Here is a 13,904-nt window from a genome sequence, read left to right on the forward strand (position 1 = left end):
TCCCTATATATATATATATATATATATATATATATATATATATATATATATATATATATATATATATATATATATAGTTATTAGTTCAACTATTTGAGTACCTTAAAGCTTAAAAAATCCACACTACCGATGTATAGATGTATTATCTAAACCACATATTCTCGGGGAGCAAGAATGATCCCTCAGGGAGAAATAGCCCCGCTAGAAGCTAGCAAGGAATAAGACATTGCAGGATGTGGAGGGAGTTACTTTCTGTCCAGCAAACTGCACTTGAACGTAGGGGTCCACCAAGTCTCTGTTCTCTCCTATGAAGGCCTTCTTCACGTTCGCCATGATGCTGGTGTTCATTTTAGGAAGCCCCTCAGCGCGGTAGATCTTCACATAGAACCTGGCCCACTGCCTCTCTGCTGAAATGCCCTCTGGGAGCAGAAGGTTCCTGGAAACAAACCGCAGCGCAACAACTCATTCAGAGACAGGATTGAGGAGTTATTGAGTACATTAAAGAAAAGTAAAGATTGTGGAATAAGCCATACATTTAGTTTTCTTATAAAATACTTATCATTTACTACAGCGTGTCAAAGTACAAAAAAAAGAATAAAAATACTAGAGTTATATGGAATAACCTGTACACATATATTACCATTTGTAAAATATAAATTATACTTCAAAACCAATACAATCTGAAACACACCAGTAATAGGTTATTACCCCTCTAAGTCGTCTTCATCGGTCTCGTTGGCCTTGTGTGGGGTCTTAATGTTGTCGCCCTTCCCCACCACGGCGATGTCACACTTTACATATCCTTTACACCCCGCTGTTATGTCATCGGGATCAGACAAGATGGACCACTTGTGGTAAAACTGATGTTCTGCGATAGATAGGAATCAATTGGTTAATATGCATGAATGTTAAGATCAGTTATTGGATTCATATTGGAGCGGCAGCTTGTAGTTTACCAGGCTGAGAGTAAACAGTCCCTACATCCATCTTGAAGGTTCCCACCAATGTCCCACTTCGAAGGAGATTTTTAGAATGAATAACCTATGCAGACAGAATTGAGAATGAAATGTTAATAAAAAGGCACGACAGTATGGGAAAGGTTCATACATTATTTAAAGGTGCGGGTGTTAAAGGGAAACAGATTGCTATGGACTATGTTTAACACGGGGCTGCACGGTGTCTTGACCATTCTCCATTAAAAACATAAACAGCTATGCTCTCAGATCATTAATTATCCAAATGAATGCAGATTTAGATTAATTATTCAATTGTTGTCCTCTATAAAGATCATTTTATTTCACAGTCCATGCACAAAAACAACTTTGTTGTTGTGTTTTAGTGAGAGTATGTTGATGCAATAACCGTTAATATAATTGTATGTCTTCACACTCATATACACATACTAAAAGAGAGTAATAGCTTCTCTTCTCTGTACCATTACGTATTAAATATACTTTACTCCCAAAATCACTATTTGTTCATCATTTATTTACCACACATTACCTTGATCTCACAGGCTAGTAGCGTGCATACAAAAGCATGAGATAGAAGTGTCTTGAATAGGAAAGTTCAAGCGAAGATGCATGTGTTTGGGGAGTAGTGAGCGTATGACTGGATAAACAATAATTGGATTATCCTGCACGACACACTGCACTGAGAGTTTGTAAATAATTGTCCGAAAGAGTGTTATCATTGTTGAACCTGACTTTTACTTCATTAAAGCGAGACTTCTCTCAGTTTTCGGATTCTCCGTTCAAGGCGACCTGCAGTCTGCAAGTGTTATTGTACAAGTGTAATTTTAAAGGTGAAGTTTTCCTTTATGGAGTTAAATATTTTAACCATTGAATTTTCTTCATTAAAACATAAAATGTTTTAGAGTATAATGTGATCTAAAAATTAATACCTCCTGTGTAAGCACTACCATGCACCAAAACATGTACTAAAGAAGGAAAAAAGGGTTTGTTTAGCAGCAGTGCCGTGCATACTTTTCATGGGTAGGCATTACTTACTGAGAGCTTGATGATCTTATCAAACATGACGTCCGGAGGGACGTGGAAGTCAAAGACGAAATACTGCATAGGAGAGAAAAAAAGGTTAGGCCATTAAAAATATTCCCTTATACTACTGAATAACACAATCTCCTTTCAGATTTGCTCTGGCAGTGAAGTGTGCGAGATAACTTTGAAGTTCGCAGGATATCAGTGCAGATAGAGTTCAACGAAGGGAATGAACTGAAACTTCATCAGATCAGCTCACATTGTAGCCACATCAAAGCTCCGGCCCCTCAAGCTTTTCACTTCTTGTGCAGCGATACCGTCGCCTATATGCAACTGTACTCAAAGCAACGTTGATGCAGCTCACACAGACGTCACAAAAACTCTGAATTGTCTCATAAGATTACTTTGCAATTCCTCTTTGTTTCTTATGTTCATCTGCTGTTCGTTTTGGTTCAGAGTGGACACAAAGAGTAACACTGGAGCGCCAGACTCTACGCAACTGCCCATCATTGACTTTGCTTCAGGCCACATCTCAACCATAGACCTATTGTCACGTCACTCACGATTGAATTTGGTATTTTGCAAGCAAGTCAAAACTCCAAATTTGTGCTGCTGTCAGGATAAAATATCAATTTACAAAATGAAAAACTAAACAGAGCGACAAAGAAAAAAGTGATGATATGTGCTGACGTTACATTTCTCACAATGATGCAGTTTTTGCAATATTATCAGTGATGGTTTCAGATGATGAGTGTGCACCTATCTGACTGGAGGGTCTAGCTACGAGGACAGAAAGCATGAAGAACTATTATCTTCAGCACTCGGGCTTCAAGTTTGCCTGTCCACAGGGGACTTTCACACAAACAGGAGGAATCAATAGCAGACAAACTGTCACTTCCTCTCCCTGCAGGACACAACCCAGAGGCTGAGCTCTGAGTGACCCTCTCCACTACCAACACGTCCCACCAAGAGAGAGATCTGCTGTTCAGAAACACTCAGAAAACTCTCTTGTGAAGAGCTTTTTAAAGTCAATACGTCACTACAAAACTATACCATCAAAGAGAGCACTGACAGCCACAACACAACATTTTCTGATCTAGCTTATGGTCTTATTAAATACAACCTCGGTTTGCAATTCATTTAACATACTCAAATCGTCAAAAGCGTTTAATTTTTATTGTGGTTATTGTGGGAGCAAATCCATATTTCTTGTTTTATTGGCATTAGTTAGCAAACCTTGTTGTGTTGTTGTGTTGCAGCTCATCGTTTAATTGTCTCTGGTTGATGCATTTTTTAATGTTTTTTTTTAGACTTATCCACAAGTTTAAAATATTGACATATTTGCTTTGATATGGACACTGTACTGCATCTACAGTAAAATAAATTCCAGATACTGTAGCAATGTCTTACCTTTCTAGAGTGAAGTCATGTAATTAGGATCATTAGTTGGAATTTAGTCTCAACCTGCTTTAACAAAAAATCTCAGTCGGGCCGCAATGTTGGCCACAGCGTGATTTAAGGTAGTTTATGTCGAAATTAAAAGCATGACTTGAATACCATATAGGTTAGAACAGTTGGTTAAGCCTTGGAAATACAGATATAAATACAGTCTGCATGAAGAAACAATGTGAAGAATAAAAGGTACAGAGTAATGCAGACATTAAAAGAAAGTTTATATTTGGTTAAAGTTGCACTCTCACTGACTTTTTAGAGCTCACAAAGTCTCACCTCATTGTAGTAAGGGCAGTTGGTGGACTCCTTCATCGACGTGTATTTTTTGTCATCTCCAATCTCCACACACACTACGGGATCCATGTTGAGTCCTATCAGCTGCCGGGCCTCTATCACTGTGATGCTGATCTGAATGGAGACATAAGCACATCCGATATGACTCTAAAAGTTCAAAGGTTGAAATTTCCTCCAACAGTGAGTTAACCAGCAGCAACTCTATCATCATAAATCATGCAACTATGCGGTAATTACCCGTTGGACCTCCAGAAACAAACCAATTGATCTTTTACAGAATAAGGATTCTGATTCCAGTCAGTGAGGGCTTTTGCATGATTACACTTTATCTTCCTTTGGAAGTAACGTAGCATTGGACGGACAAACTAGATCTGAGCTTCAGATTTCTACATCCAAGTAATATCCCATTGGTTTAATTAGTCTTTGGATACTGCAGAGGAAAAAGGGAAACTAGGATTTCAGTCTGGTAGACAAATATATTTATGTTTTTGAATTAAATAGGGCATGAAAATAGGCCAGCATTGATTGACAGGTACACTGTGTCCACAATTATTCTTTTACTTCTTTTCATTGATGTTGACGTGAATAAATGTCTACATCGCTACTTATATGTATATGCAAATTGTTTGAATCTTCTCATTTAAGTCTATGCAAGAAAGCAAAGAAGTGTTTTTCAGTAAAATGAAAATCATTTTTTTCTATAAAATGTACCTCATGCATAATTTGCCTTTTCATGAAAGATGTACTTCCTTTACCCTGTAAATTATACTTAAAAACCACACATATCATATATCTCATAAAAAAACCTACATACATACTAAAAAAATATATAAGAGAAATAGACATAAAAGGAGAGGAAGAGTTTACTCACCAAAATGAACCTGCACACAGTTTTATGTGCAGGTATGTTCATGCACAAACACCCAGACACACATACACACCTGATAATCCACTGGGCGTCCAGAACCCGGCTCCATCTTAATATCTGGCTTTGACCTTGAGAGACACAACACAATCAAGGATTAATTCTCCTGTGCGCCAACATTGAACATCGAGGTGGCATATGATTAGAAACTCAATTCTAACTTCCTCCATCTTCTCAGAATGAATATGTTTATTCTTCAAAATATATGCTAGTAGATGGCATCACTGTACAACCAGCTTCAAATCCTCCTCATCAGTAGTTTGAGGTGTACAGTACTGACTGAGGCAGACTTCTCTACCGTGTGTGTGTGCATATTTAAATGAAAACACGAGACCTCTTATTGGAGACGTTGGTGGTGACGGCTGTGACAGAAGCCAGAGAGATGGTGTCTGGGTCCTGGACTCCAGCAAGACGCATCGCCTTCCTGTCCATGTCCTCCATGTCCAGAACCGCCGGCTCATCTGAATGACAATACCACAATCATAAATGTTTTGATGGTGGGACCTAAGCAGTAACTACCGTTGAGGATATGGAGGGCCTGTCTTTGTTATTTTGTGTAAAAGTTGGCGGGAGTTAGTTATGCAATAAATATCACTTAGTGGATATGTAATAGTCTATTTCCAGTATTTTGTATGTTATGTTTGTGTATTATACTATATATCTTGACTCAGACATACGACCTCAGTAATTCTTGGCGTTGCCCCTAAATAGGACAGAACATTTCTATTGCCGCTTGCACTATATGACTAATAACTTGGGAAATGGGCTTCAACATGTACGTTGACTCCAGATAACTTGCTGTATTGCAGGATAACAAAAAGTTAAAGGATTCAATTGGGGTTAAAAGGACGTTGCTTTACCTCCTCTCTTATGATCGTCCTTGGAGCTCTTGATCTTGCCGAGTTTCATGGCTGAGAAAACTCCCTTCCCTGCTCTGGTGGAGGAGACAGAGACAGCAGACGGGAGGACAAAGGAACTTTTTAAGTCAACTTTTTTATTCATGTCTCATGCAGTTCACTCTCCATCAGTAGACTCAGGACCACAGGAGAAATTGACCTCAGTAGAAAACTCCATGGCTCAATGCAACCCAACACCAGAACTTATACCATGGACATCTATGTACCTCAGATAGACACTTAATTCCAATAGATTTAATCCCCCTGCCTTGTTCCACACCACCAAACCCTCAATCACAAAACAAGAGTATCCAGTGTCTCCACATTGATAATATCTGGATCAAATGTCAACACAACAACAAAGAGCTTTTCGATGTCGTCAGCGGGTCGACAAATGAGGGGCCTTAATAATTAAAAATGAGTGTGACAGTCCAATTTGCTGCGGATATGGATACATGTAAAGAAATTAATGAATAGGAAGGTTTTCCATTTGTTTCCTCAAGCCTTCAGAGTCGAGTGTATTAGACAGTAATTCGCTTTGATCTTTTGCCAGTTATTCTAGAGGTAACTTTTAACCTCATTTGATGGAATATGGACAACCGGATGGTTTTACATCTCATTAGATGCGGCTGAGCACCAAGAGTTGTTTCAAAGTAAAAGCCTGCAGGCATATGAATGGGAATAAAAAGGACAGCGGAATCGCTCATCAATAAAAGGGGAAAAGCTTTTCTGAGCTTTTGTCATTTTCAGCCAGTGTCATGTCTACAGCATGAAGGACAGTTTGACCATTGTATTCGAGCAGATGTGCAAATCTATTGAATTATCAGTGTATGCATGAAAATAACTTGAAAATACCTCTGGATGCAACATCTGGGAATTGTACAACAATTAATTTGTCAATCCACAGAAGTTTTAAGAAATAAAAAAATACATCAGTTAGATATCATAGATTAGACAAATAAACTAACTGATTAAAAAACTATATGATCTAGTTATAGTGAGTTGCCGCTTGGTTCATCACAAAATTGGAGGTTTCAGTAATCCAGTCCACCTCTTTGTTTTATTAAAGCTATGATTCAGCAATAAAATACCAAAAACAAAAGACACACCTGCCACAATGTGTGAAAAAATGTGTTACATACATACCACATGAGAGACACCACTGATCCTACTCAACTCCACGAAAAGGTCAGAACACAATATGTCTGGTCAAACAAAAAATCCTCCCAGAGCTTCTTTCTATATTCTGAACTATATTTCCATAGTCGTCACCTCTGAGGTGCAGATCCTCCAGGCAAGATAACAGTTCGCCAGAGGAATGGATGATGCAAGAGAGAGGAGGGGAAGGAGAAAGAGAGGGGGAGAGAGAGAGAGAAAGAGAGAGAGAGAGAGACAGAGAGAGGTGGAGGTAGATGGCTGTGGATAGGAGGAGGAAGGAGGGAAGGATGGAGTGGGTTGGACTCTTTATACCACCAAAGAGGATAGAGATCACAACAAACTGACTTGAGCATCATGTAATATTGAACTTTAAGACTGAGAGAAGAAAACACTGATTATGTTTGGTCAGCTGATTAAAAAAAGTGGGAATCTTAGTGCCACCAACTTGGTAAAATTCAGTGTTTCAAAAATGACCTTAAAATGAAATCATCTGGGAAGAAAAATGTAAATATCCTATTTTGCATGTCAGGGAAGTGTGAACATTGGTTGTTTTATGAACAGTTGTAACCAGAAGACCAAGAAGGTAAAGACTGCCAGCAAAGTACATCTTTGGCAAAAGAAACATGATTTTCCACCAAAAGACAAAGGATATTCATAAAAACATCTTAGAGGAATATATAAACAAACAAATCTAAACAATATTGTAATATAAACAAATTGAGCCATCCAATGTTTTACTTACTTGTCTTTCACTCTTCTTCCCCTTTGCTGAGCTGATTCAGAGTGAGTACAAGGACAAGTTTAAATGAGATGTACCTTGAAAGTTTCTTTTCTTTCTTCCTCTCGCTGATTTAATGACAAAATGAAACTGTCAAGATGTCAGTGAGAGAGCATAGAGAGTTCAAATGTGGGGTTTCCAATTAGAATAATGGAAATATGCAAATTCACACAAGTTTAGGTAAAAGTTAAAAGAAATTTGACCTTTGAAAGAAAATACAGAGAATAGTCAACTTGATGAGAGCTGAATGAGAGACTTAAAGAGGTTTTTATATCAACCGTCTTAAATGAGACGTGATGATCACCTCAGCTTTGCAACGCAGATCTAGAGATAATAAGCTTACTACAGTATCATAGCCAGCTATTCCATATTCATAAAGTCTCAGACAACGTTTGTACATTTGTGCTTAAAGCTGAAAATGAACTGTACTCCATCTGGGGGGGGGGGTGGGGGGGGGTGGGGGGGGTGGGGGGGGGGTTGTGGGGGAATCAATAATTTATGAGCCCATGAATAAATTGCCTTATTACACGTGTAAATTGCAAAGACGAATTATCGAACTGAAGCAGATTTACTCCCAAGGATATTCGGCTGTACCTGGCAACTTCATTACCTTCTAGTCCCAAAAACTGTGCATGAAACATATTCCCCACAGTTATGAATTAATTTTTTTATGTGCATGTCAAGCAGTGGGTTATGGAGCAGAGGATGAGTGTGTAAACTGCCGTTGACTCCACAGACCTCGCTTTGAACTTGCTGCAAGGATATGATCAACCATAGACATGTCTGTACACGAAGAACTGTTGAACATGTACTTTTACAAGAGGCCACTATCTGCTGCTGTCAGTTATTTCAGCTGAATACTATGTTAGTACAACACAGCTTCTAGCTGACATGGTTATATCCACCATGTGCCACTGCTGTAACCAAACAATTATGAAGTTTTTGACTGTTGCTCAACATATTAAAGACATATTGAATACTTTGTTTTGCAGTTATATATTTGGAGTGGTACATTAACAAGTGAACAAAAAGTACCTTTGGTGTAACTCCTGTGAATGGTGTCTCATACTGTATTTGTCCGATTTGTAATTACTATCATTACATTTTTTGTTGTTTTACCCCATATTTTTGCTTGCAGTAAAACCTTCACTGTCAAAACTCCTGTCTTCAACCTTTATTGCAAGTGTGTTTAGCTCCTGTACACATAGTGAGGGCTTCTCAATGTGATGTACGGTATGTATCGTCTAAGTGGTGATGATGTTCTCTTCGCTTGCTCGAGTTGTGTCCTTTTGTGTGTACGTATGGCAGATAAAACACATCCCACCACCGATCAATAATTCATTGACATACGCTGTCTGTGGGTTCTGCTGTGGGGGCTCTAATGGAGCTCAGTGAGATAGCCCACAGACGGTGGTTCTGTTCGTTCTATCTCTCACGAACATAAAGATTGAATGCAACTATTCTGACGCTTCCAGGATCCGGTGGACTGGAGCCGAATAAGGACGGGCTCTACCTGATAACACAGTCGGGGGGATGAAAACATTCACTAAACTAGAAGCCTTTGTGCTGAAAGCTTATCGAATGCTCTGCAGTCCTCTCGCTTTCACTCTCAATACTTTCTTTTGTTGGCAGATTTCTTCCTCTGCTGCTCAAGGCATCAAGTCATGCTTTTCTAACTTTCTACTTTGACAACTTCTACGTGACCGCAATAGATAAAATGGAACATCAACATTATATATCCCTGTTATATTGGCATCACTTCTCTTGTGTAGTGGCTTAGTTTGCCCACAAAAAAGTGAATTGATACAGGAATAGATATTCTTGCCTGTGACCTTGCTAATTTTTGCTCATAGCTTTATCCTCATTAGTGCCACATAGTTAGAAGCGAATGCAAGTTCAATGCTCTCGCAACTAAAAATAAGAGTGCTTTGAGCTTTCTTGACCTACATACATCGTGCAAATAAAACATTTGATGAAATCTTTGCGCTGATTTTGATTTTGTGTATACATTTGATTTTGCGTATACATTATTTTACGCTGCTGTTGTGTGGATAATCGTCTTCCCAATGCAGACTGAGGAAGAAAGAAAAAAAAAATATGAAAGTTGGTGGAGGAAAATGAAAAGGGAGGAAGGAGTAAAAGAATGTGCATTACACAACAACCGTGTTTTTTTGGTTGATATTGCATCAAGTCGGCTGGGAAATGTGCTTTCATTCACACGACTTTCAAGGCTTTCAAAAGGCTTTTCTTTTTGAAGTCTTTGTTTCTTCTCGGCCTTCCTGATCATGTCTAAAGCATTCCAAAAACATTTCCTTTCATGTATTCTCATATATAACCATCTCTTATAAGAAGATCAGCTCCGAAATCTCATCTGCAACAAACACACAGGTGATGCAGAAACTGGGATTTACCCCAAGAGGCATGTCCTCATGTTGTCATCAGGGCTTGGAATAAGGAGCTTACACCCTTGTTTGCTGTGCTCAAATGTACACAGTGTACTATCATGCAAGCTGAGAATGACAATCAGTGCAAGCCACAGCACGACACAAGAGAGGAGCTCACACACACAGAGCAGTCGAGAGAGGAAAGACCAGGAACGCCAAAAATGTACAAGACATTTGCTTCAATCCAGTCCGTGCAAACGGAAACAAAGCAGAAGAACACATGACCAACATGTCCTTTGGCTCAGTGGTTCTCAACCTTTTTTTAGTTATGTACCTCCTGTGAAATATTTTGCAAAGCCTTTCTGGTTGAAAAGAATATGTAATACACAGCGCTGTGCCATCAGTGTCTGTTTAATAAAAATATGTACAATTCAGTTTATGAACGTATACTTATATTTTATTGAAAATGTATTCAATAACAATTTTTAAAGGATTTTTTAATGGATGTTGCTTTCTTGAAATCTCAAGTACTCGTTGGAATGCCCTCACGTGCCCCATTTGAGAACCACTGCTTTAGATGATGTAAAACCAAGCATGAAGGATTTATAATGTAAAATTAAATTTATATTTGATTGTATATAGATTATGCCATTGTAGTGCTTCAGCAGAAATAGATTCCGTGAAGCTTAATCTATGAATGCAGTGTGTCAGCAATGTCTCGACTCACTGATCTGAAGATTTGTATTTCGCTGACAAGGGTGTACTGTACATTTGAAAGCTGACAGCTATCCAAATAGTAAATAGTAAAGGCACAACATTTATATTTTGAATTCATATGTTGCACCCTGTATAAGAATGGCATGCTTCTGTATACGCCGACACATCTGTTGTTGTGAATGTTTCCACAGGGAGTCGGTGCTGCAGTGAGCCGACTCACCGAGACAAAGACGAGTGAGATAAAAGGCAACACCTGTACCACAGCGGAGAGTGACGATACATCACCCTCATGTGACGCCAGGGCGGCCTTTGAAGACAGCAATTTACACCGCTGGACCAATAACTCACACACTTGGGAAAAACATCATAATAAATAAATGAACACTTGTTTCAGTAAATGATGCTTTCAACGGAAGCTTTGCCAGGGCTGAATTGTCTCTTTTGAGTTCCTATTTGATGTTATGCAAATGAATCATGCATATTGAAAAGGTTTGAATAAACACAATGACTATTTACAGCAACATGTCTCAGTGAGGCACAGCAAAATAATTCATGGATCGTTTTTTACAAGAGAAGAAATCCTGGTCTGTCAGGCGGTTGAACCAGTGTTAAAGTATGGTAACACTCCAATGTGCAATCACATTTCATGTAATTGTTTGTGTTTTTTTCTAGTATTCGATTTCCACGACACTTGGAGTCTTAAATCCGCTCTCTTCTTGTCTGGCACATTTGCTCTTTTGCCGGCACTATTCAGCAGATCTGCTTCACTGGCAGTAACGCCACGTAGAGGGTGATTTATTTATTAGAAATAACAAAACTCCTGCAAAAGCCAGCTCATTGTGGTATCGCAGATAGCACAAAATGCTTCATGCCATAAATCATTCTGCTCTGAGACAACATCGAAGCTGCAGAAAGGAGAGGTGGAAGCAGTAGAATGGCCAACTTCAGGTGCAATTACACTCAATTGAGGATAGAACGAGGAACCACATATCCCCAAACAAGCTACCGACACTCTCTTGCAGTCATACTCATAAAATAAAATGAAATGATATTCCCATTGAAAATGGCAAAGTGCACAAAGTCATAAAAACAGCAAGCATGACCTTTAGACTGCACGAGATATAACAGAAATAGACGGCGGAGCTCATTGTACCATAGACACACTTCTTCTGTCTGTTCTTCCACTCATTCATGCGTTAACTCATAACCGTTATGACACGGTGTGGGAATAATTAATAATAGAGGAGTTGGTGTTTGCATGTCTCTGAAGAAATATAATATACGTCTTGTTCTCTCAAAGTTTAAAGACACAGAAAGACTTCAGAGAGTTGAGGACAATACTATTAGAAGTTTTATGACCTGAGAGAGACTCGTAGTTCTCCAAGACGTTGTCAGATGTATTTGGCTTGAAGGATAAAACGATTACTGGGGTGACATTGCTGAGATATATTTCATCTGCATGAAAGACAAGACCAAAGATGTGGAAAAATCAGACAGACAGGAAAGATGTACAAAATCTACTTTGAGGATAAACTGTTGATGACATTCTCCTTCCCCTCCTACTCTTCCCGAGCGGAATAAGAGAGTCATCCCTGCTTATCATCTCCTGCCCGTTAACACCTCATTACCAGAACAAGAACAATAGGCGCTGGACGCATCCTGTCAGGATTTAGGGCACATTGAATGTTTTTTTAAAAGCGTCTAACCAGATATAAACTGAGCAGCTGGAAATCCAGGTTATGAAAGAGGTTGGATGAGAACCGGCAAGGCCATTAAAATCTTTTTCATACAAACCCGTTATTCTGACCAACACCAGTGAGAGGCAGATTAGAGGGGGATTTGTTGGCTAGGCTGGAAGTTACTTGGTATTTTTCTCAGCCGCTCTCAACTTTTTTTTTCAGATGAAAGCCCTACGGCCGCCATTCCTAAGTCTGACTGACAGCTCTGTGCAACAACTGCAACTAGATGACAGGTGCCCTCGCCAAGCAGCAAGGACAGAGGGCTTCTTCCCCTGCAGAACGGTGAGGAAATGCAATGAAATTTGATATCAAGTTTTAGCTTCATGAGTTAAGTGACTAATTTCCTCCCACTTTTATTGAACTCTCGTTGAGTGAACAGTATTTCTCCATAGCGGTACTTTTTTTATTTCTTTGTTGACAAAATCCAAACACTGTATCTGTTATATAACACCCGTGGGATGCTCTAAAACTTAGATTAGTCAAATTTACCTCAGGCTTGTTCAAGTCTCACATCACCAGACTGAACAATTTTATGCTGTAAGACATTCAGTGTCAACAAACAAAAACATGCAGCAGACAGCATTTGGCCTCACACATACACAATTTTTCCCGCACACATTCAACATGCAGCATAATGAAGGATTTAGAGGTCTGGCTGTGCAGATACTCAGTGGAAATCAATACCACCCACAAATAATCTCACATTCTGTTCAGCAGAAACACGACAAGCAAACCACAGAAGACAAAGCTAACAGTGCCGTGGGTCAGAGGGTCTTACAGTTTTTCTGACTAAATCTATGAAGCCTTGTACAGAATGGGATTACTTGTCAATTATTATTATTATGATGTACTTTTACGTGTTTTGATGTGACAGCACCCCTTGTTATCTGCAAGGTGAAATGACTATTTTGTCCCCCGGTTGACGAGAGCCGAGATGGATACGACGACTCTAGTTTCCTGTCGGAAACCGTTGTCTCACGGCAAAATGAACAGAAGAATATATTCTAAATATAGCGTACACTTAAACCGATGCTGACGTCCCCATTCAAAGTAACTCTTGTCTGCTCCTCCAAGGCGGGGGCTTGCCAAACTGTCATTTGTAGATCGTGATACTCTACTGCTGTGGAGGGATAAGTACCAATACAACCCAACTCCAAAAGACCAGAACTATCGCTTTAAGCTCAGGACCCCTCCATGTTCTCCTCCATAACTGTGACAGATGTTACATCAGCTGGACAGCGTGACTCCTCTTTAATGTGTGAGTTCTGCATCCATCTGCCAACTTCAATGCATTCCAGTTATTGTCTCTCCCATGTGTGCCTCGATGCTACTATTAATGAGCTCTTAAAAAACTAAAGTGCATAATTAAAACGACATCTTTCTGGCTGTTGTGGAGAGTCATTAAATATTCAGAGGCAAATCATCAGCATTGCAGAGCTTGATTCGCTGTTACATCAGGAAGTCGAGTTATCGTGCAGTTAGTTTGTGTGCATGACTCACTTCCTGAAGGTCGGTATGGATCCCTGTAGGGATCGTCCAGGAGACGTCCCCGAGCCGTGGCTTT

At 39.4% G+C, this 13,904-nt stretch overlaps 1 protein-coding gene across 6 annotated transcripts in view; it reads right to left on the minus strand.

The window, feature by feature from the left end:
* Positions 1–13,904, minus strand: part of otofa (otoferlin a) — a 64,093-nt gene that overhangs the window by 22,420 nt on the left and 27,769 nt on the right. For all 6 annotated transcript variants that reach the window (XM_068576604.1, XM_068576608.1, XM_068576610.1 and 3 more), the window contains exons 5-13: positions 13,841–13,904; positions 5,529–5,602; positions 5,003–5,129; positions 4,685–4,739; positions 3,726–3,857; positions 2,010–2,072; positions 957–1,041; positions 709–868; positions 250–436 (exon numbers count right to left, since the gene is read on the minus strand). The exon at positions 13,841–13,904 is cut by the window's right edge and continues 136 nt beyond it. In XM_068576604.1, the coding sequence (XP_068432705.1) occupies positions 250–436; positions 709–868; positions 957–1,041; positions 2,010–2,072; positions 3,726–3,857; positions 4,685–4,739; positions 5,003–5,129; positions 5,529–5,602; positions 13,841–13,904 (947 nt within the window). The remainder of the gene's footprint in view (positions 1–249; positions 437–708; positions 869–956; positions 1,042–2,009; positions 2,073–3,725; positions 3,858–4,684; positions 4,740–5,002; positions 5,130–5,528; positions 5,603–13,840) is intronic.

Source organism: Clinocottus analis, unplaced genomic scaffold (assembly GCF_023055335.1).
Source record: "Clinocottus analis isolate CAN_PGR_092001 unplaced genomic scaffold, fCliAna1.0.p SCAF_15, whole genome shotgun sequence".
Taxonomy (NCBI): domain Eukaryota; kingdom Metazoa; phylum Chordata; class Actinopteri; order Perciformes; family Cottidae; genus Clinocottus; species Clinocottus analis.